General features: G+C 32.8%; 2 protein-coding genes across 9 annotated transcripts in view; one reads left to right on the forward strand and one right to left on the reverse strand.

The window, feature by feature from the left end:
• The window catches only part of Atg1 (serine/threonine-protein kinase unc-51-like protein Atg1), an 84,775-nt gene that overhangs the window by 38,140 nt on the left and 22,433 nt on the right, over window positions 1-24,202 (reverse strand). The gene's annotated exons all lie outside the window — the stretch shown is intronic.
• On the forward strand, window positions 445-20,301 carry LOC140432503 (uncharacterized). Its single transcript, XM_072520422.1, has 6 exons — window positions 445-594; window positions 15,666-15,714; window positions 15,787-15,828; window positions 17,125-17,335; window positions 17,692-18,543; window positions 19,733-20,301. The coding sequence occupies exons 1-6, from the start codon at window positions 548-550 to the stop codon at window positions 20,032-20,034; spliced, it is 1,503 nt and encodes a 500-aa protein (XP_072376523.1). The 5' UTR covers window positions 445-547; the 3' UTR covers window positions 20,035-20,301.

Here is a 24,202-nt window from a genome sequence, read left to right on the forward strand (position 1 = left end):
AATTTGGTGAGTTATTCTGAAGTTATGCCGGTATAAACATTTCGGCGATTATTGTTTATTTAAATAGATTATATAGTTCCTTACATAAATGAAATCATAGAGAGGAATGGAATTTACTGCCAAATGCGCCAAACAAATGACATAAAAATGTCTTAGTTTTTGAATGAAAAGAAATAACGAATAACAGAGGTAAGGAAAATATTGACGTAAGTCCTTCATATGAATAATTGGACTGGAATGGAATTGCACCTGAACTTTTGAACTGCCTTTTAACCATAACTCTTGAATATATACATTTCTTAAAAATTTCTTCCTCTACGCGAAACCTATTAGTCATATGTTTTTTTGCCCGACAGTTCGAAAATCCTATGAGTTGTCTCAATTATAAAATTGTTGTTCAGCAATTCCGTCATACACATCTATAGCAGGTATGTTATCTTATCTCATATACTTAATCTATACTATTGAAATAAAGACACTCAAAACTCAGTTCTTCGTTATCCGCGCCAGACCTCGCAAGCCTAAAAAGGCAGTTCTGATAGTCGATATGTTTAAAATAAACATTCTGATATTTTTAATTGTTGTTACTTCGAGGTAAGTTTTAACAAACTTGTGCAATATTTCTGTGATTTTATCTCAAGTGATAATTAAAAAAAAAAGGTGTATTACACAATTCATTCTGACGATGCCAAGTGAAAATATATAGGTGATAACTAATCAGTTCCATAAATTACTTGAGTACACTTAACCGTGTTCGTGTAACTGTCGTAAATAAAAAAGTGGTTTTACAAATGTATTGCAATCTTATGGTATTAAAACTGATAAGAAACAATGTAGAAGTCACACTTATTTATTTTAGCCTTTTTGCCTTAAAATGCAAGACTTAAAATTAATGACTTGCATTCTTCTACATATTTTTCCCAGTTTTTTACTTTTGGTTACTTCTTTGGCAACTTCTTCCCACTTTTTAGGTTAACATTTTTTGTTTTTGAACAATACTCTTGTTTGCAAATACTTCGTATCAATAGTATCAAACACGATTCAATCCAACACTAGCTACCCTGGATGTGGCAGATATTTTTTATAAATAAGTCCAGTGTTTATTTTTTTACAGTTTCTGTTTTCTCGTGTTTCCATCTATGTTTTCCACGATGACCTATTTTTATTTATATTTATTTTTCGCACGTAAGCAAAAGGCTCGGATAGGTCGATTTTTAAAATAATCATAGTATATTATAGAATCAATGTTTCGAACTTTACGCGATCCCTCTTCAGGTGACAGTAATAACTTTGATTTTTTTTTAATGGGAAAGTACATCATGTGACTCTTCATTTAAAAGCTTTTAAAATACTGACTTCAAAAACGTATAATACTTTGGTTCGAAAATATACAGAATCTAAAATATGCGAGAAAGAGTTTCAATGTACCTACGTACCTGTAGATCTGGTCAAAAAACTTACCTAATGATCTGCTTTCGTTGTATAGCAACTAAATTGTTTTTTGACAGTTATCATAAATAAATAGTATTAATAAATTTAGTTTTGTTGCTATTTTAAAAGAAATTTGTTTATTGTGAATTTTAAAAATGGTACAACCTCATAATTTACAAGAAAAATGCGAAATGATCACAATTTTTGGTACAGTTCGAGTCGGTAAGAATTTTTAATGAACGCTATCCTGACCATCCAATAGACAGACACTATTTTAAGTCAGTTGTAATAAAATTTTGTGGGACTGGTAGTGTTTAAGTAAGAAATGGACAGGAAGAATAAACACATTTCTGAGTTTGTAGTTAATTCGTCTACTTCTACTAAAACTGTTCACGTTTGCGAAGTAGATCAGAAAACCGAAACCATGACAAATAATAGCACAGATTCCTAATTATCTTCAACACACTTGTTTTAGTGACGAAGTGACATTTTTTTAAATGGTCACGTTAATCGTCAAAATGTTAGATACTGGTCTAATGAAAATCCCAGATTATTTCGAGGTCAAGCAATTTTCACAAAAACTAAATGTTTGTGACGGTATTGTGACAGTTTTTGAACCAAGATCCATCGTTTCAGTTGGGGTGAACGGTAAGAAAGAGTCTGCCTGATAAAATCTTTGATCCCCTTTTTTCCATTAATTTTAAAAATAATCTAACTCGGCATAAATTTTCGTTTAATGAATTTCTTATCAGCCATTTGCTGCTTGCCAAACTTTTCGAACCGTCTTGATTTGTGTTGGAAAAAATACTGCTGTATTCAATTCGGCCCTTAAATTCTCCCATAACATCAAATTCCTTCGGGAAAAAGTGATTCTTGAAGTTTACGGCCTCATTGCCTCTCCAAGCAAGTTAAAATGAGCAAAGATGAAAAAACTTTTTTTGTGCTCCATCGGGGGTTTCCTCGTCGTAGCTTTGAATGATTTTTAATAGTTCTTCGCTGGATAATGTCTTTTGAACTGAGATTTCTTTTTTCTTCAACACTTTGAAGCTGCCTCCACTTGGTATATCTGGCCAATATTGCACATTTGCAAGATATATCTGTAAAAGGATCGATTTTTATGTCGTACTCCGTAAAATATTTTTCTTGTACCATTTTTTCTGTAATACTCCACATTGACTTTATAGACGATTCTTTATAGTCTTCGTCATTGCCTTTTTTCATGTTAAAGGCATAATCCTCGAGAATTTTTGCTAGCTCCGTTATGGTAGTACATCTTTCAAGCGTAAAATTTCTCACCCGTAGGAACTCCGAACATTGGGCCCAAATAGAGCTTCTGGACCTCTGCGTGTTCAATGGGACATTTTCCGAAACCAATTTTTTGATTTCTTCACCTGACTGGAATCCAAATTTTGATTTTTCGTCTGGATTCATTATATCTGTCCAAAATTGAAGCCTTGGGCTAAAAGTTGTAAACTTTTTTGCATCTTTTTGGGGTTCCAACAGTGACATTCTCAGCAAATTTCACCAAGCCTTGGGATAAAAGTGGTCAACTTTTTTGCATCTTCTTTGGGGTCCCAAAATTGACATTAATTGACAAAATTGACTGGTCCGATAAAACATATTTGCTGGTCACTTTGCTTCCAGCATTCGTAGTAACCAAATCACTTTAGTCCTATTATAGCCTATTTCTATGTCTAACAGACACAAACTACAATGATTTTGCCTTGTTAAAACATTTGTTTTGCTCTGTTAAAACATTTCCCTCTTCAATTCTGTTCTTATCTACTATTGCACTCAATGAACTCGTTTACTTGCTTAACTGATATATCTTCGCCAATCATTACGTCAAATCTGGTGCAATTTATGACCAAATACTCTGTTCTTTTGAGATTTATTTGTAACGCGCACATCTGATATTGCTCGAAGAGTCAAGGGTCTTTTAATCACGAATTCCAGATCGAAAGTATCATGTGCCACAACTTCGTCATCTACAAAATTTGAAATACATAGTCGCTGTATTACTACTGATATTTCCATGTTTCTATAACATCTCCATTTATTCAGCCTAGCCGCCTCAAATATATAACATAAAAGATCCCTATGTAAAATAAATGAAAAACAAGTTCTATTCATAGAATAATCTGTACTTAAAAACCTAGGACAATGGAATTAAAGTGAAGATATCACGAACTCTGCGCCACTCCCTCACTAATTAATAAATTATGACAAACGGTAGCTAAAATTCTTAATCTAATATGTATACAAATTAAATACTTAACGTTGATGTACGTCATGAAGATAAAAAGACATTCCTTTATGAGAAAATAAATTTCTTACTTTTTCATCTATGATAATGATATTATGATAATGATATGATAATTTTGATTTTTGTAGATATTAGAAAACAATTTTTTCATACTTTTAAGGTTGATTATATATACCAGAATACTAAAACTATGTATGTAATAAACAAAATATGCAAAAAATTAACTTACTTTTTTACTTATAAACAATGTAAGATACTTATTTGATTTTGAATACTAAAGTTGAAGACCGCTAAATTATATGGAAAACTGACACAATTTTACTGAAAAAGTAATGAAAATCCTTTAAATGAGTGTTTGTTATTTTTATTTTTGTTAATTTGTTGCTTAATTATTGCAAAAATAGCTTCAAAAGTTGATTTTTTGAAAATTATTAATAATCATAAAAAATGCACAAAAAACTTTTTGTGCATTTTTTATGCACGCCACTGATTTTGCTTGAGAGTAATATTATATTCAGCTTTAAAAATTTCAAGAAGTCTCTTTTAACAATTACTGCAAAATTAAAATTGTTTATGTCTTTTTACTTTTATCTACAACGTTATTATGCGTAAACTATTCTTCTTCTTCAAGTTCCGCTCCTATTGGAGATTGGAAATCATTCTGGCAATTATAATTTTGTTGGTTACGCGCCTGAATTATATTCCTTAGTAGTTCGTATTTTTCACCTCTCATGATGTGCCCCAAGTATTCCAATTTCCTGATTTTTATGGAATTTAAAACTTCGCATTGTTTTCCTAGTTGTTCGAGAACTTGTTCGTTTGTTTTGCGATCCATCCATGATATTTTCAAAATACGTCGGTAACACCACATTTCGAATGCTTCTAGGTTTTTAATGTTGGATTTTTTAAGTGTCCAAGCTTCAACCCCACACAAAAGGGTAGAGAATATAACATCGAAGCATTCTCATTCGGAGCGATATATTGATATCGCGATTACAAAAATGTTTTCTCATTCTATGAAAAGTTGACCGTGCAATTTCAATGCGGCATCTTATTTCTTTTGTCTGATCAGTATCTTCTGTGATCCATGCTCCAAGGTATTTGTACGAAGATATTTGTTCGATTTCTGTATTATCTAGTACTAGCTTAACTTTAATGTTTTGTGCTTTTGTAAATACCATGAACTTGGTTTTCTTCAAATTTATTTTTAGTCCATAATCGTTACAATATATATTTAGTTGTTCAGCAAGGTGTTGACTAAACTATTAGGCCTACATAAATTCTGAACACACCGAATTGAAGAGAAAGTCTTATGCTATCAAATTAAATCATTTAATAAATTAAAAATTTATATTAAATATTGTAAAATAGGTTAGCAAAAGTACTGTGATTTTAAGCTTATAAACAATTAAAATAACTCAGAGGCAATAACACGCACGAAGTTATTTTTTTGTATACGTTATTTTGGCATTTTAACACGAATACCAAAAAATACCAAAACCCGAGTTAGCCTTTTTTTAATTCATCGGGGCTTTGTTTATAAACAATAAACAGTTCAAATAGAACCATTTTATGCTCATTTGAATTATGCAAAACAACACGAATTCGCCAATTGAAATGATGCCCAGATGCCCAAAACGTTATGTTAACGGAAGAATCACAATTTTACATGCATTCGCGATTGGTAGGAAGCACGTTTGGAGGCAAACGAGTGAACTATCTATGAAGTGTACTTTTAGCTTCTGTGGGGAATTAAACAAACAAATGTACTATTACGAATTAATAGTAATTAAATTAATACAAACTAGTCCTTCGATAGCTCTGGTAAGATGAATGAAATTTTACTCATAGGTGCAAATAATTATCAAAATTTAAATGGTTGCAATAAACAATCAAAAAACAATTTAAAGGTTGAGGTAAAACTAGGTGAAGAACTTACCGCTAATTATCATGATTCGCACTTATACTTTACGAAACAACGAACAAAACGAATTCAATATGAATGCATCGATGCACTAGCGGGTGCGTCTGTTCTTCTTAACGACTGGTGCTCTTGTGTCTTAACGGGACGCATTCCACGAGCCCGATGGCGCTACTTATAGGGATCGTAGGAATACAGGGAGGACAAATGTTTCGATTAGTTCACACAACCATATTTGAATTTAAACAGCTTCAGTCTTGATCATTAAGGAAAGTCGCTAATGGTATGCCCTATAATCACTTTTTATACACAACCACTTTATTCTCATTTGAATTATGCAAAACAACGCGAAATCGCCAAGTGTGTTACAGAACAACTAATTGAAGTGGGAATAGATAAGAAAAATTGGCTAGCACTCTCTCCAGATGGAAATCCTATGGAGCGTTTGTGTGGGACTAACTGTCCAAAAAATTATCAGAATTGGGCCATCAAATAAAAAGTTTTTACGATTAAAATTTGTCAAAATATTACAGCTGTCGTTTTTATGCACCTTAGTGTACCGACTCAGTCCAGCGAGTCATTGCACATTCGCCCTTATTAAATTTATCCGAATTAAATGAAACATTTAAATCAGTTTATGTCGTCGATGAGAGAATTAGCATAATGTTAATGAAGATTAGGATATTATTTTCGTTATTAGCTTAATTTAGTAATTAATCTTGTGCTATGTTGAGACTCGGTCAATCAGCTAATCTTACACTTTTGGCTAAGAAACGCATAAGCGCCCAATACTCCGCAAGGAGGGATGTGGAAATTAATTTATTTACAACAAAATTAAAGCATCTTTGGGATTTGGTAATGCGTTATTTAGGTTTCTCTATTCGAGTTACATCGGAAAAAAAATGAAGAAAATTGTTACATATCAAATTTATGTGACGTCAGTGTTTAGCATATCGCCGCCATCTTGATTTTTTTAAATAGCAACTTAAATCGAGTGATATATCATAGAAAAGTTTATTTTTTTCCTCTTTTCAGAAATACCAAAAAGTACTATATTACTTATGAAAATTCTATTACATTGCAATTTTATTAATCCAGTTTTATTTTTCACCATTCTTGGTACACCACTGATAGACAGATAATCTAAAACTAAAATCAGTAGTAGGCACTGAAAAAATGTCAAAAAACGTTTTGAATACAATAAAATGTCAAATTTTAAATTAGTCTTACTTGCATTTGATATCTGCAGTGTTTAAAAGTAATTTAAGAATAATGCCAAAATTATCAGAAAGACAACGAATCCAGATATTATAATGTTAATTGGTTATGCTGATAGAAAACGTACTTATGAAGAAGTAAATCAACTCTTTAACAATTTAAATCTTAAAAGACCTTTAAATAGATCACCGGTTTCTAACATTTTTAACAAATTTAATGAAACCGGTAATGTACGAGATCGCCCAAAATCTGCAGAACAAAAACTGCAATTAATGAAGATAAGACTAGATGTCCTTCTAGACATTCAAGAAAATCCTAAAACATTTTACATAAAAATAAGTTCCACCCTTATACAATTCAAAATCACCAAGAATTAACAGAAGATGATTTTGATCGGAGATTAGACTTTTATGAAACCGTTTTAGAGAAAATTGATAGACAAAACAATTTTTTAGATTCCCTTGTATTTAGTGATGAAGTCTTCTTCTGCTTGAACTGTACTCTTAACACACACAATTGCCGATAATGGTCAGATTCTAATCCACACTGGATGGATGAGACTCACACACAATATCCACAAAAAGTTTTTTATTGATGGCGCACTAACCGATATAAATACCTTGTTCTTTTCCAGCATCAAATTATTCCTGAAATAATCAATTTATTTAAAAATATGACAGTGTGGTTTTAACAGAGTGGCGCACCTGCGCACTATCATACAATTGTTTGGCGATATTTGAATACGGTTTTCCCCCAGATATGGATTGGTCGAAGAGGTGCAATGGTTTCTCCGGAAATGATCAATGATTCTATTCGAAACTTCCAAAATAATTTGTGTGATTGCCAAGAACCAGACGGCTAAAACTTTGAGCCACTTTTCAAAGACAAACCCATTTTTTTTCATTTTAATTGTTACTTCACAAAATTAACATAAATTGTTCAACAATTACATGTATTATGTCTTTGGAAATTTTTCTTGTATTATATTAGTGATACAGTGTAGTACATTAGTAATATGGTACTTTTTTGGTATTGCTGAAAAGAGGAAAAAATAAGCTTTGCTATAATATATCACTCGATCTAGGATGCATTAAAAAAAAATCAAGAGGGCAGCGATACGCTAAACGCTGACGTCATATAAATTTGAAATACTCTCAGGAAAATGCAGAGTATTATCTGATTCATGATCCTAGAATTTCATAAATATATATTCATTATTTTCAGAAAAATTACTGTGTTTCCATACTTTTTCGCTACCCTGCATGTATTATAAAGATTTTCTAGATAAATTACGAAGGTCTTAAGTGGTTGATAAATAATGAATAAGAGCATGCTTGTTTCCCCTTTTTTGTATTTATTACTGCTTTGCAGCAAGGTTAATAAATTAAAACATTTTTAACCAGATGCATCTTATAGAAAATTCAATTATCGCTATTTTATTTCATTGCGACTTTGCCCCAAAATAAATTGTTTTAAAGATATAAGCAAGGAAAGTAAAAAAAACGATGTTTTTATCATTTTTAAATATTTAAATTTTTTATTATTTTCCTCACCTATTTGAGAGGGAGGATAAGTCCATTATTATTATTAAAGTTATCACACAACTTTTCCTGCAAAAATCAGAATGCCACCTCTCATATCCACCTCAAAACAGATCCGCCCTGGTCTAACCCGAGAAAAGACGTCAAGATCAAGCTCGAGTCCGGGGTAAATTCAAACAGCTACCAAACAAAACATTACGTATGGTTTTGACTATACGTATTGTTAAGAAAGTTCCGTAAAATTTATCCCGCACAGAAAAAATGTTTTGAAATGTTTTTGAAAAAAAGATAACTGTTAAGTTTGAGCCCGTGATACAAATACTAAATTATACTTTGATTACTTTATTATCAAATATATATTACAGAGATGAGAAAGAGCTTGCTTCCATTCTTTTGGTTACCTGTCATATGTCGCCGTTGACAGCCCAACGCAACGTTGCCAAGCAACACAGAAACTTACAATTAAATAAAAAAAGTTTACAAGTCCAACCTCTGGTTGATGACGTACACGATTACTACGTCTCAATTCAATACCTGTTGGATTAATAGTTTCTAAAGGTATTGAATGATCTGTTGTTTTAACAGGACTTCCAAACTGTAGACCCCCTTCTGAATCAGGACTAGTTTCCTTAATTTTAACAGAAGTCATTTGGTGACTTAGAGGGTCGACAATTTCGGAATTACAATTTTCCTGAACTACTGCAGGTCTTAACCCATGGTTTGTAGTCAGTGAAGTATTTGGTTGTTCTATGTTTGTAGTAGTTGAAAATTTCCTAATACTGTTTACATGTTTGTACAAAACTCTATTATTTACTTGAACCAAATATGTCACTGGACTTAGACGTTTTATTATACTACCCTCCTGGGGTACCCTAATTGGAGTAAAACTACTGATCCAGTTATGAAGCCATATTTTTTAAAAACGACATGAGATGTCTGTGGAAGAAAACGGTCTACTTGTGGGTTCAAAAGTAATAGTCCCTACTGTTTTGAGAAATAAAATTCTAGAATTAATTCATGAGAACCACAATGGTATGGTAAGATCCAAAATGCTTGCTAGGTCAATAGTCCTGGACTAACCAAATATGTCACTGGACTTACACGTTTTATTATACTATCCTCATGCCACTTATCTGTTATATAAAGACCTAGTCTTTCTACTAATACTTTCTCCCCTACTAAAAAGCATTCAATTTGTTTGAAACCTCTTGATTTATTATAACTGCAATAATTACCCTTTTTAGGTTTGATCAAATCCATGACTGCTTTTGGTTTAACTTTAAGAATATACTCATTAGGACTTACACCTGTACTTGCACAGGGAGTATTTCTACAGGTAAAAAGAATGTTGACTAACCATTGTTCTACTGTTAATGTTGACTTTTCTAAAAGAAATTTCTTGAACGGAACCTTTACTGCTTGTACGTGTCTCTCAGCAGTACCATTGGACTGGGGGTGACATGAGGAGACTTTACTACCTTGATACTATTTATTTCACAAAATTTCAAAAAACAGTTAGAATTAAATGGTGGGCGATTGTCACTAACAATGATGTCTGGTAGGCCCATTATAGAAAATGTTGGTTTCAATTTTTTCATAGTATTTGTTACATTAGTACCTCTAACCATGACATGTACATCAATCCATTTAGATTTACTGTCCACTAATAACAGATAAGAGACATTATAAAAAAAAAAAAAGAAATCGATATGAACACGTTCAAAAACATTAGCAGTTCTAGGCCAGGGCATTAAAGATTTTTCATTATTGTTTTGTGATAATTGACATATTTCACAACTGGAGACCATTTGCTCAATATCCTGTTGTAGATCTGGCCACCAAACTATTCTAATTCTAGAATTTTATTTCTCAAAACAGTAGAGGCTATTACTTTTGAACCCACAAGTAGACAGTTTTCTTCCAGAGACATCTCATGTCGTTTTAAAAAATATGGCTTCATAACTGGATCAGTAATTTTACTCCAATTAGGGTACCCCAGGAGGGTAGTATAATAAAACGTCTAAGTCCAGTGACATATTTGGTTCAAGTAAATGATAGAGTTTTGTACAAACATGTAAACAGTATTAGGAAATTTTTAACTACTACAAACATAGAACAACCAAATATTTCACTGACTACAAACCCTGGGTTTAAGACCTGCAGTAGTTCAGGAAAATTGTAATTCCGAAATTGTCGACCCTCTAAGTCACCAAATGACTTTTGTTAAAATTAAGGAAACTAGTCCTGATTGAGAAGGGGGTCTATAGTTTGGAAGTCCTGTTAAAATAATAGATCATTCAATACCTTTAGAAACTATTAATCCAACAGGTATTGAATTGAGACGTAGTAATCGTGTACGTCATCAACCACAGAGGTTGGACTTGTAAACTTTTGATTATAGGTAAGGATTGAAATGATGTGTATTTAATTGTAAGTTTCTGTGTTGCTTGGCAACGTTGCGTTGGGCTGTCAACGGCGACATATGACAGGTAACCAAAAGAATGGAAGCAAGCTCTTTCTCTTGTACTAAATTCATAAATTGTGGTCGAATATTTGGAGACAAATTCTTGACATGATCCAACTTTACACAAATAAATCATCTCCATTTTTCAGCTGGACATTTACCTCTATGATGACTTCTGCCACAATTTTTACAACTTTGATCTGCACTGAGAGTTGATCTAAACTTTGGATTTCTATGCTTGCCTCTGTTTAATACATTTATATTACCTCCCTCGGATAACAACTTAACTTGTTTCTGTGCTACTTCTGAGGCCAAAGCTAACTGACAAGCATTCTGAAATGTTAAATCTACCTCACCCAACAACTTCTTTTGTGTTCCTTCGTCTCTAATTCCACAAACAAACCTATCCCTTAGAGACTCTTCTAGAAGCTGACCAAAATTACAAGAATTTGCCAACTTCCTTAACTCTACACTGTAATCAGAGATAGATTTATCAGCTTTTTATTCACACCGATTGAAAACAAAACGTTCGTAGATTTCGTACACAGGTGAAGAAAAATGTTTAATCAATTTCCCTTTCACTTCTTGGAACGTAAAGTCCGTTGGTTTCTTCGGGGACACTAAGTTTTTCAACACCCGAAAAAGACTCGTACGTACCTCCTAGTGTGATTAACATTGAAACCTTCATATTTTCTTCAACCTTATTAACAGTGAACAAATGTTCTAATCTTTCTATGTAGGATTCAAATTCTTCTTGAACACCGGTAAAAGCTTCAATATTACCTATCAACGACATGTTGCTGCCTACAATAACTAATATAAACCACCTCTGTATAAACCCTATCGTAAATAGAAACTTCTTTTTTTTTATCTCGTCGCCAAAATATTAAGTTTGAGCCTGTGATACAAATACTAAATTGTACTTTGATTACTTTATTATCAAATATATATTACAGAGATGAGAAAGAGCTTGTTTCCATTCTTTTGGTTACCTGTCATCTGTCGCCGTTGACAGCCCAACGCAACGTTGCCAAGCATTCATGAAATTCATGAAATATCTAGTGAAGTTTGGAACGTCAGAAAATATACATAAACAGCTGTTTTTGACAGTTTAGAACAGTTGTAATTAAGATTTTGAAGTTTATAGTTATCATTATCAGTCTGTAAAAGTATTGTAAACAAGTTGGTGTTAAATAAAGTTATTTTCAAGAAGCGCGACATTGGTGGGTTAAATGTTACGGAACTTTTGTAACAGTATGTTGACGGCGAAGTAGAGACGTGGACTTTAAAAACAACAACTCTAAACCGATTACAATGGTTTTGTGAATATATTAAACAATTCAAGATATTCTGAACCAGGACTATAAGTATCATCAAAAATTTGACAAGAATAAATTAACAAAAACAGCTGAGAACAGAGACTCATAACGTATGGCGTAACGCTGTAAGGGGCGTATGACGTTTATTGCAGACCACAACCTAAGTTATTTATGCTCACATCGTGTTTAGGCATAGTTCTTAGAAAAAAATATTTATTATTCATCATATAAAAAAACTTTTAGCGTTATCTTTCGAAACCAACATGTGTTGTTCTGCATATACACCAATCGTTTAAAAATAATTTATTGCAATACTTATGCAAACTCAATGTCAAATAACCGATAAGTAGAAGATATCACCGAACAAATATTTGATTACTCATTTACAGGTAATAATTAGTTTTAAGATACAATATCTGAAATACCGAGAAAAAGATATTGGATTATAAACTGTAAACTGAGATGTGTCACATCATCCGCGATGTGTATTGTCATAATGTAAAAATGTAAATTTTTTTCTATTTTTTACTAGCCAGTAGCTGTTTTTAAGCTGTTTTGTTTTCATCCCTTTAGTCTTCTTTCTATATTTAATTTTTTAATTATATTTAACGCTACAGATGATTGATACAGGTAAATAGGCTAAAATAGTATTCTCGGTTTTTATTAAATATCTTCAGTTAGCATCTGTTCAAAACTTATACTAGATGCAACAGAAAATGCTATTGAAACAGAAATTAAATAACCAAGGACAGCTACTCGAAGGAACTATTTAAAGTCCAAACAGATGTGTTGAATAGTATCAAGAGACTTTCAATGACACAAAAGAGGAAAATAATACCTAAATTACAGCGAATGAGGGTACTACAACACAGACTGAGAAAAGAGCGACCAGACAAGTTATAAGATTTTATAAAAATATTGACAAATCAGAACAGGAAAAATAATGATCGAAGAGATAGATCAATTTCAAGAACTAATTTACCATATCATTAAAAAAGTATAGGAAGAAGAATAAGCGACAAATAGATGAAAAAATATCATAATTTGTCCCAACAATTATAAAAAGAGAAATGCTCCAAATTGCGAAAATTAAAAATCCATAGCTCTACTAGACGTAGCCTATAAAATTTTGTATAACAATTAAAAACCTATAAACAGATCATCACTAAAGAGAAACTAGGACAATAGCAATGCTGTGCAAAACAGATCGATGATGGACCAAATTTAATTTAAGAAATTTAATGTTATCAGATGCTTAAAGCAGTGAGACCCATTGTCAATAACCCTCTTTAATATAGTCCTTCTTATTCTTTTTATGCAGACATGACCTTGTCTGTTTTTCAATGTGCCTCCAGTAAGTTGTCGTTCCATCGTTTTCGTGGTATTCCTATCGGGGAACCGTCTCTTGTCGTCTTTACTACTCTATTTGTTGTCATTCGGCTGATATGATCGTTCCATTCTACTCTTCTATTTCTTACCAAGTTCTCGTTGTTCTCCACCTTGCATCTACATCGTATATCTGTACTTCTAGCCCTGCCCCAGCTCTGCTGTTTCTAACATCCTTTTTATCCTCTCTGTGTCAGGTCGTGTTTCTACCGCGTACGTCATTGGTCTGATGACTGTTTTGTAAATTCTACCTTTCGTTTCTTTCCCGATATTTTTATTTCTCCATATTGTTTCATTCAGGCAGCCTGCGGCTCTGTTTGCTCTATTCACTTAGTCTTCCACTTCAGTTTCGAGCTTTTCGTAGCTATATAATGTGATGCCTAAATATTTAAACTTCATCACTAGTTCTATTATATGACCTTCCAGTTCCAATTTACATCTTAGTAAATTTGCTGTTGTAACCATGTATTTTTCTTTTTTCGGGAGATTAACATGTTAAATTTTCTGGCGGTTATATTAAATTGATGCAGCATATGTTTTAAATCATCTTCACTTTGAGAGAGTACTATTGCGTCGTCTACATAGCAGATTATTTTAATTTGTTTTCTCCCATTTGGTATCCTTGTTTAGTTATTACTTTTTTTATTATTTCATCCATAATCACGTTGTACAATAGAGGACTCAGGGAATCTCCCTGTCTTATCCCATTGCCAGCTGCAATAGGGTCGGTTAGTTCTTCTACTTTTATTTTTGTTGTGTTATTTTGGTAGATATTTTTGATCGTTTTGATTATTCCTCTTGCGTACAATAAGTGGATAACGTCTTTAATTTCACCCGGTCAAATGCCATCTTAAGGTCCACGAAACATAGATATGCCGGTTTGTTGTATTTTAATGATTTCTCTTGCACTTGCCTTATTATAAATATAGCGTCGGTGCATGATCTTCCCGACCTAAAACCTTGTTGTTCTTCTGTTAGTGTTATAGTTTCATTCAGTTTATTTGTTATCACTTTGGTTGTGAATTTTAGTGCTATGTTTAATAAATTAATTTTCCGGGTACGATTTGTCTCCCTTTTTTAAGAGAGGTATTAGGATGCTTGATCTCCATTCTTGAGGAATTCTGTTTTGTTCTATTATTTTTTGGATTAGTTTTAATAGTTGTTTGATTAGATCTGGTCCTCCTTACGCTAGGAGTTCGTTCGGTATTCTGTCTTCTCCTGACGATTTTCTATTTTTTAATTTCATTAATGCTTCCTTTACCTCTTCCTATTCTTTCTTTTTCTTCTATTTCTTCTTTTTTTTTTTTTTATTCTATTTCTTCAATCTTTATTTCTTCGTTTGTCGTCACCTCTGCTGTTGGTGGTTCATTATCGTCACCTTTAACAAATAGGGATCGAAAGTAGTATACCCATGTTTCCTTCTGAATGTGTTTCGTTTCTATTAGTTCGTTCATCTCTTTCTTTGTCCTCTGATCATCCTTCACATTACTTTCTGTGTTCCGTGTTCCATCTGTTTTGAGAAGATCTGCCAGTGTTCCCTTTTTATTTGTCTACCTAAAGTATTCGTTTCATTTCTGATTCGTTTATAAGTGGTTATATGCCTGTTGTGTTTGTTGTATTCTGTATTGTAAAAAGGCTTTCTTTTCTTCAAATTTTGTCTTCACTTCCTCTCTAAACCATGGGGTTTTCTTTTTTGATACGTTCGTGTTCGTTACTTTCTTTTCTCCAAGACATTCTGTTGCTGCGTTAATTATGTTATTTTTGAGTTTTTCCCAGCTTTCCTCGATGTTATGGTTCTCTGATATTTCATTCCCAGCGATCTTCTCTGATATTCCAATATAGTCCTAGATAAAGCAATTAAAGATACTGGAGTACTAACAAGAAGAACATTATCCAATCAGCTAATAAAAATTATGACATATGTAGGACACATTGTCATTCCGACCTATCAATCGAATAAATTTAATAAGCAATAAAAAAATAGTAAGCGCAGCAAAAGATCAAGGTGTGGATATAAATGAGAGCAAAGTGTTTACCTTTAGTTGATAGGTTTTGCTTAGTTTTTAGTTAAATTTTTAAATTATTTTGCATATTAAATATCTTCTCTTTTGTTTTACAGCAGTATTAATTGCCAGCTTGACATTTTTCAAGATCTACCACTAGAAACTGTAAGTATACAAATATTTAAAAAAAGTTTTGATATAAATTTTATAAATAACATAATTTAAATTGTATTTCAGGATTCACAGGAAAAATATGATGAGTTGGAACGACAAATAACCGTAAGTTTTTAGTCACTTTATGTTTTACTTTTACATCAGGACAGTTTTTGGGGTTTGGTAACAGATAGTAACCGTTGAGTGATAAATCTAAGAACAAGGGCGAATGGAAAAACGCAATTCATGAATATTGATTGGCTAATGTAATATCAGACTTCTGAACATTGGTCTGAACATTTTCTGTAATAAAATGCTTTTGTAACCAATATAAAAGCCGAACTAGATTCTACTCTGGGTGACTCTAAACCAAGCGGTACGACCTGGCAAAACGAGCATCTCGGTGGTCGGCCAAATGAGGTGACCACTTCAGAAACGATGAAGAAAATCCACAAAGTGGTATTGGATGATCGTCGACTGAAAGCACACTTAGTAGGCATTCCAAAAAGTGCGGTACATCGCATATTAACTGAGAATTGTGAGATGAGAAAGATGTGTGCAAAAACTACCAACGGCAAGTTTATGCGAACTTACTGCAAAGTTTGAGGGGAGAAATCAAGCAAACGGCCGCATTTGGCAAAAAAATGTTGTCTCATCAAGACAATGCAACAGCTCAGATCCGTTATAGCAATGGTCAACATTCATAAATTAAAGTTTGAATTTCTACCTCATTCACCCTATTCACCAGATTTAGCTCCCTCAGATTATTTTTTGTTCTCAAACATGAAAACACGGTCCACTGGTAAAAAATCCGAAAACGTTCTGTGACTGACCCGATAGGGTTTTTTTTTATTAATATACCTTTAAAGAAAGTTTTCTAAATAAAAATTTTTTTGTGGTACATGGTTTATAGCCAACTACAGCAATTTAGTTTCCTTGTGGATATTGATCGAATTCTTATAGGTTTTTCCGTCTACGTTTATGTTTATTGTTGTTATAAAATTTCGACACGTTTGCGTTGAAATTTGTTTTATAAATTACTACTGTATGATTTCACTTGGATTCTAGTATTCATAATGACCCATACGTCATATGCCACCTCTAATTCTTCCAGCGCTTTAGTAATTCCAAAATAAGCAATATATCTTTTAGCAAAAGCTTGTATCTATTGGTTAGAAGTATAAAAGCCAATATATAGTGTGAGTACAATTCTGGTTTTTGAATTGATAATCAACAGAGTGTTATGAGGTCATTTCAGGCTCCCATGCTTTATCAGACACCCGGGCTCTATACAAAATCAAAAACGGAATGCCAATGAATGTCTCCTAATGGTTTCCAACTTAAGTGGTTAGTAGGGTATCAATTCAAACCCGAGAGGTTGAATATATATTGGTTGGATACAAGAATGATTTTAATTTTTAGAATGACATTTGGAATGAAGTTGAAGATCAACACCAAGAACTCGATTCCCCGGAGGAACTTCTACAAAAGATTTGTGCACTATACGATTTCGAAATAAATACTGAAAGAGTCGAATGTGAAGATGTTAAAATCGTTTCAAAAAGTCTTAAAGTAGATAATCACATAATCCACAAAAGACAAGCTGACGATGAATTAGAAGGCTCAGGAGACGGTAAGTATTGTCTTAAGTGAACACGAAATTCGTAGTACACGTATTTTTTTAACGAAGTTTTCTGATTCATTAAAATTACCACAATTATTGGCACAATGACCATGCATGTTGAGTAATGATTGGGCAACCAGCTGTACAGTACGTAGGAATAAAAATGTTTTGTCTAAAATTTAAACGCGTGAAAACATATTTTGTTCGTCGGGGAAACAGCCAGTCAAATTCACTCATTAAATAAACAAACATCTTTTGTTGGTTAATTCCAAAGGTGGTAAAAAAGAATTAATGAATTTCCGTTAATTCGTGAACAAAATTTTCGTTTTTTATTACTAAAATAATAAAAATTGATTTTATTTTAGATTCTCCTCTTGAAACTGAAGAGGAAGAAATTTCTACAGATTTCCTAGAATCTGAAGAATCAGAAACAACTACTGAAGCGATTACAACTGAAGAAAAACTAGAAACAACAACTGATGAACCGACTACAACTGAAGAAATACTAGAAACAACAACTGCTGAAGCGACTACAACGGAAAAAACTGAAGAAGAAAATATTCCTCCTGTTCTGCTAGAATCCGATGAATCGGAAACACTAGAAACAACTACTGCTGAAGCAAGTACAACTGAAGAACAAACAATTAAAGAATCGCCTTTCAAAAAACAAGCATTCGAAATTCCAGTAGAGGAACCAATTAAAGCTGAATCTATACAAAGCTCCACAGAAGCGCCCGCCGTTGAAATTACTACGAAGCAAGAGCAACATGAAAGTTCGACAAAAGAAAAATCCATAGAAGAGGTCAAAACAGTACCAACTGAAATCAAAAATGAAGAAGCAACAACTGCTCAAGCTCATTCTGAAGCACCTTTCAAGCAACAGGAGTTGGATATTCCAGAAATGGTAGCTCCGAAAGAGGTACCAATTAATGAAGTAGTTAAAAATCGAGATGAATCTACAAATGCACCTAAATTAGAAATACCCGTAAGGGAAGGCGAATCCACAAATGCACCTAAATTAGAAGTACCAGTAAAAGAAAACGAAGCATCATCTAAAGAACACCTCGAATTAAGTGAAACTAAGAAAGATGATAATCAATTAAAACAAGAAGAAATTATTCCACATCAAAGCGGAAATGCTATTTTGAGTGATAGTAAAGACGGTATGTCTGACGCTGAGAAGAAAGTTAGAAAAATGGAAGCCAACGAAAGCATTAGTAAGTATTTTAAAATTTTCCTTCCAGTAATCATACAAAGAAATTAAAACATTTAATTAATTTTATAAAATAAAAGTCTCTCTTGCCTTGCATTATCAAATGAAGTATATTAAAACTCTCTGGATGACGCATAACATGGCCAACATATTCCAGTTTGCGATTTTTAACTGTTCTGGAAACTTCCGTAGCTTTTCCCATCCGTCGTTACAAACTCCACCAGATTTCAGAGGCAGTTTTCTTATAAGTGTATCTGTTACAAGTCCAACTTTAGACACCTTATAAAAGGACAGAGAATACATAACATATTACTCATTTAATTTTCAGTCTCACACTCTATCGTTTCCACATTCATATTCTTAAGATTGGGGATAATTGATACTGTTGGTTCTCTCTCCAGCTGTTCTCCATAACCTGTTACCCTTCTGGTTGTATTGACGTTTTACTGACAACCATCAACTTTGTCTTTGTGGTGTTTATCTTCAGTCCAGATTACCGCGTTATGGTAATTGTATTAATCAGATGTTGAAGTTCATAGTAACTATTTGCAATTAATATCGTGTCATCAATGTACCTTAAATTATCAATATTGATGCTATTACTTTTAAGATCACATTGAACACTATCTAATGTTTTATTGAAAACGAACTCCGAATAGATGTTAAATATTAGTGGAATCAAAATGCAGGTCTGTCTTACTCCTCTTCGTATTTGAAGTTCTTCAGAATTATCCTGGCCAATCCTGATGTTTGCACGTTGATGTCAGTAAAGATTTTTAATGATACGTAGGTCTTTATCATCAATACCTACCTGCTGAAGAATGGCTATTATTTCAGTATGTTTGACTCGATCAAAGTCGATAAAACACATGTAAACTAGTCCGAATAATTTGGTCGTCTTCAGTCTTCATGAAACACGTGAGGACAGGTTAATTTATTTTTCCAATTTTCCACATATTAATTCATTTGTTTATTTATTGACATCTATCGATATATCAAATACGCGACGTTATAAACTTTTTCTTAAAAATCAATGATAGGCACTTTTCTTAAAAGACACCTGATACATCATTCGAAAGCTCTTTTGTCACTTGTATTTTCTTTTACTCATTAACGGATATTTCGAAAACTTCATGTTTGGTTTTACAATTATCAACAAATTTAATGAAATTCATCACATCTTTTTATTTTAGAGTCCCAAGTGTCGGATATCGAAGAACCCAAAGCTGGAGCTACTAGCGAAAGTGACGGTGGCAGTAAAGATACCAAATTGTTGATAATCATCGTTGGTCTAGTTGCAGCTGTGGGAGTGGCAGCTTTTACCTATAACTTTATCAAAAAGAGAAAAACTACTGCTGTACAGTCGTCCAGAGTTCCAACCCAAGTGAACGGAAATGGAAATACAAATAATGATCCTGAAGAAGGACGAGAGATGAAACCTTTGATGAAGTCTCCTCAGCCCAATAGCAGCGTCGAATACACAGATGAAAAATAGGAAGTGCGTGAGTGTGAAACACAAACTCTAATATTTATTATGTTATATTAATGACCAGGTTGCATTCTGTTATAAGCATGGAAAAAATGCATCAAAGTACAAACGGAATCTGAGGTCTGCATGAGTTTTACTGACGAATTTTTATCAATTCAAAAAACAACAGAATTCCTAACATAATGCTTATATCTATTGACTAGATATTAACGGGTCGCTTTTGTTATTTTTTAAACAATTTTTTATTAATAAAAATTTTTGTCTTATCGTTTACGTATTGAGAATATGTCCAACACCTATATTTCCTTAAATATTAACGTGAGAGTCTGATTAAATATCAAATTAAAAAGTCTAGGTTCTAGATAGTTCTAAATTAAATTCATAAAAAAGGGGAAAAGTTGAACTACAAGTATCAACAAGGTTGGACTACAAGTGGGCAAAAGGTTCTGAACAGCCACAGTGTTCATATTAAGGTAAGAAAACAAATCAAATTGTTAAGTACAAAGGTATAAAAATATTAAAGAAAACAAAGTAGGTAATTGCAAAAATGAGATTCATTATTTATTTTATTATCAAAGATCATGATTAATTAGTTAATAAAAAGTTAAAATGAAAAATTACGTAAATAATGATATCAAAATTTATATTTTAATTCTGAACAGTTACCCTTTGCAAATTCTACTTAAAATTCTTTAGTCAGGTTTTGTATAACGTATCATATACTAAGAATTTATATTTTTGAGTTATTTAAATCTTTTTTTTTAAGGTCTTCAAGGTTTTGAACTCATCTAATTACAAATAGTTTCTTGAAAATGCGTATGTACACAGGGGGAGTAAGTAATGCGTTTTTAGTAATGTACATCGTAATTCAATACCTAAATACATTACTTGGGTATGCTATACCTAAAGTTCTTATTTTTGTGATTTAATATTGCCTGTAAGGTCCCACTTGCAACATGTATATGCAATCTCATCATCGATATTGGTTCCTCACCCCTGGTTGTGTCTTGACCTATTTAATTATCTCACTCCATTCATTCGTATTTCTCGTTTTCGTTCTCCAGGTTCCAATTTTAATTTTGGAGTGTTTTCAGGTCTTTCTGTGCTCCATATACCTAATTTTGACAGTCTCTTTTACACCCTTCCTTGTATAACTAATCACATCAATTCATATTTTTCATTTCTTAGTTTGTGACCAAAGTAGCTATTTTTTTCCTTCATAGTGTTGAGTATTATTTTTTCTTTTTTCATCCTTCTTAAGGTTTGTTACGTGTTGTGTCCATGATATTCTCCACATTCTTCGATAACACCACATCTCAAAGCTAGCAAGTCTTTTTTCAGTTGCATCCGTAATTGTCCACGCTTCAACTCCATATAACAAGAGAGAGAATATGTAGCATCTCAAGACTCTAGTTCTAATTTCTGTTCCCAATTTTCCATTGCATAGTGTTTTCATCTTATTGAAAGCGCTTCTAGACATATCAATGCGTCGTTTTATTTCAAGGCTACGGTTCCATTGTTCATTTAGCTACACATCCCAGGTAATTGTATCTGTTATTTCTCTAAAGCTTTTCCTTTAATATATTTTATATTCTTTCGTCTTCAATCTTGTTCTTACTAACCATCATGATTTTTGGTTTTTTGTGTTCAGATCCATTATATACCTCTCGCAATACTGTGTAGTGCGATCAACCAAAATTTTTAGCCGTTCTATGTCGCCCCAAAGAAATATCGTATCATCGGCATATCTGAGATTATTCACTAGTGTTCTGTTAATTGCCTTCATTTACCTCTTCTAGTGCCTATTTAACCATCTCTTCTGAGCACATATTTAGAAGGAAAGGGGACAGTGCACATCCTTGTCATACTCCTCATTTTATAGGTATCTTTTTAGATTTTTGTTGATCTACTCGTATTATGGCTTTCTGATATTGGTATAAATTGGTAATGATTCTCACATCCTGATCATCTCTGTGTTTCGTAATATGTTTGCAAGTCTTCTGTGTTGTATTTCATCGAAGACTTTCTCATAGTCAACTAGACACATGAATACGACACAGCTGCATCTCGAGTCCGTTTTATGAGTGTTTGTACAGTAAATAATGCCTCTGTAGTACCAAAGCCTTTTCTAAATCCCAGTTGGTTTCGTGTTATTTTATCGTATAATTTTTTCGTAGTCACGTTCATGTATAACTTACAAAAAGACTTAAAACATGGTTCATCAAGCTGATCATTCTAAATTCTTCACATTTTACTGCGTTGGGTTTGTTGGGCTTTGGGATGATTAGTCATTCTTTCGGAATTTCCACAGTATCGTAGATGTCATTGAATAATTCTACTAGTATATCACTGTGGATATCTTCTAGTAGTCTTAATAATATTGCGAATGTTTAAAAACCGTTAACTGCAAAAGAAATTGAAATTTATGTTTTATGTTGAAAAAATTTGAGGTTTTTCCAAAAAAGAAGGAATGCTCTGAAATCAAGTACCCAAGCTATTTTTATAAATTTACGCTATTACAGTACTTTTGAAATTTGTACCTATAAAGTAACAAAAACTGAAACCCGAGAACATTGCTACAAATAATTATTTAAACAGATGAGATAAGATATCGTAAGTATAAATCATTTCTAATCATAGATTAAGAACGTGTGATGTCACTCGATAATTTTAGAAGATTCCACTCCTGCCAAGTTGCATTTTAAATAAAAAAGTTTCATAAAAAAACTAGTAAAACAATAGGACCAAAGATAGAAATTCACAAGTAGTGAAATTTGTTCTATTATCTCTGACCACAATTTGACTCTTTATGTAATTCTCACATTTCTCAGATCTAAGAAACATATACATCAGAAATGCGGAATTTCCACGTGGTTGAAAGCTGCACATCAAACGCGACGCAATATTACTATTCAATACAGAACATTGAGCATAAATGTTTAGTATAAATATAAAACTATTTTTTATTTTTGACATTTCACACAACAATCTTTAAAACATTTTGAAAATATTAAACTTTTGTGATAAATATAAAAATTTTTCGTAAGAAAATGTGTACTACCAATTCCCTTTCTGTAGATGCGTGTCGCGGAAATGAATATGAAGACAAACAAAGCATAATAGGTATTTTAATAGTAAAAATAAAATTGTTTAAAGGAAAAAATACGACTTTTCTGTCAACTCCAAGGTTGAAAGTTACGATTTTTCATTCTCAAATTTTTTCCTGATGCTTTAATGATAAAAAAAATGGCAAAACCGGACAGGAAAAAGCTAAGTTCCTTAGGCCGATAAGTCTGATGTCATTCGTACTGAAGACTCTAAAAAAACTGCTCGAGATGCATATTAGACATGGTGTATATTCGTAAGTCCCATACATCAGTGACAATCACTTGTGTCTGTATATCGTGAGTGACAATAATATGAGCGTCGAGCAGGTTTTTCTACGGAAACGGTACTGCACCCTCTCGTACATAGGATAGAGTAAGTTCTAGAAAACCAAGACGTAAAGAACTCACAAGGACGATTCGTCTAAAAGGGACAGACGAAACAAGATGTAGATGGATAAACTACATACTGAGGAGCCGTGTAATATAAGCAACATTAGTGAGATATACAGTGTCAGCACAAGTAGCCAAGAGCTGTCCGAGCGGAAGTCCAATCTCCTCTCTGGTATCGGGGGCTTATGCGAACAAACTGTTTATCTTGGCCCACTTTAAATTTGATGGCACAGTCAGAGATAATGCAACAGGCTCTGACTGTAGTTACAGAATAGACTTCAAATGTAGGACTTAGCTTAGCTCATAAGCATACAAAAGTCCAAAATCATGAAATTTACCAGGAAGAATTTACAGGGATTGGGTTCTCTACGCCTAAACGGTAAACATCTAAATCTGGTCAATTACGTTGTAACATTTTTTTTATTCTTCAGCATACAACGCTACTGAGTGTCCATGCTGCTTTGCAATTCTTAAACTGCTTTTGATAACTTTTAATTTAAAAGCGCCACATGATTTTCCGTCCCGGGATAAGGACTACAGAAATTGTATCGTCTAAACCACGAGAGATAACTTGAAGACTCCCGATTATAGTGAAGTCGTTTTACCCTGTCGTATTTCGGATTAACGCCCGAAAAATAATTTATGACTCTAGTTACAGCCGTTGACAAAAATTTGTC

This window comes from Diabrotica undecimpunctata, chromosome 1 (assembly GCF_040954645.1).
Source record: "Diabrotica undecimpunctata isolate CICGRU chromosome 1, icDiaUnde3, whole genome shotgun sequence".
Classification (NCBI taxonomy): domain Eukaryota; kingdom Metazoa; phylum Arthropoda; class Insecta; order Coleoptera; family Chrysomelidae; genus Diabrotica; species Diabrotica undecimpunctata.

Excerpts from the sequence above, each read along its gene's own strand:
- LOC140432503 (XM_072520422.1), top strand. The coding sequence starts at position 548 with ATGTTTAAAATAAACATTCTGATATTTTTAATTGTTGTTACTTCGAG. Across the intron at positions 595-15,665 it reads TTAATTGTTGTTACTTCGAG|CAGTATTAATTGCCAGCTTG; the intron begins GTAAGTTTTAAC and ends TTTGTTTTACAG. Across the intron at positions 15,829-17,124 it reads AGTTGGAACGACAAATAACC|AATGACATTTGGAATGAAGT; the intron begins GTAAGTTTTTAG and ends TTTAATTTTTAG.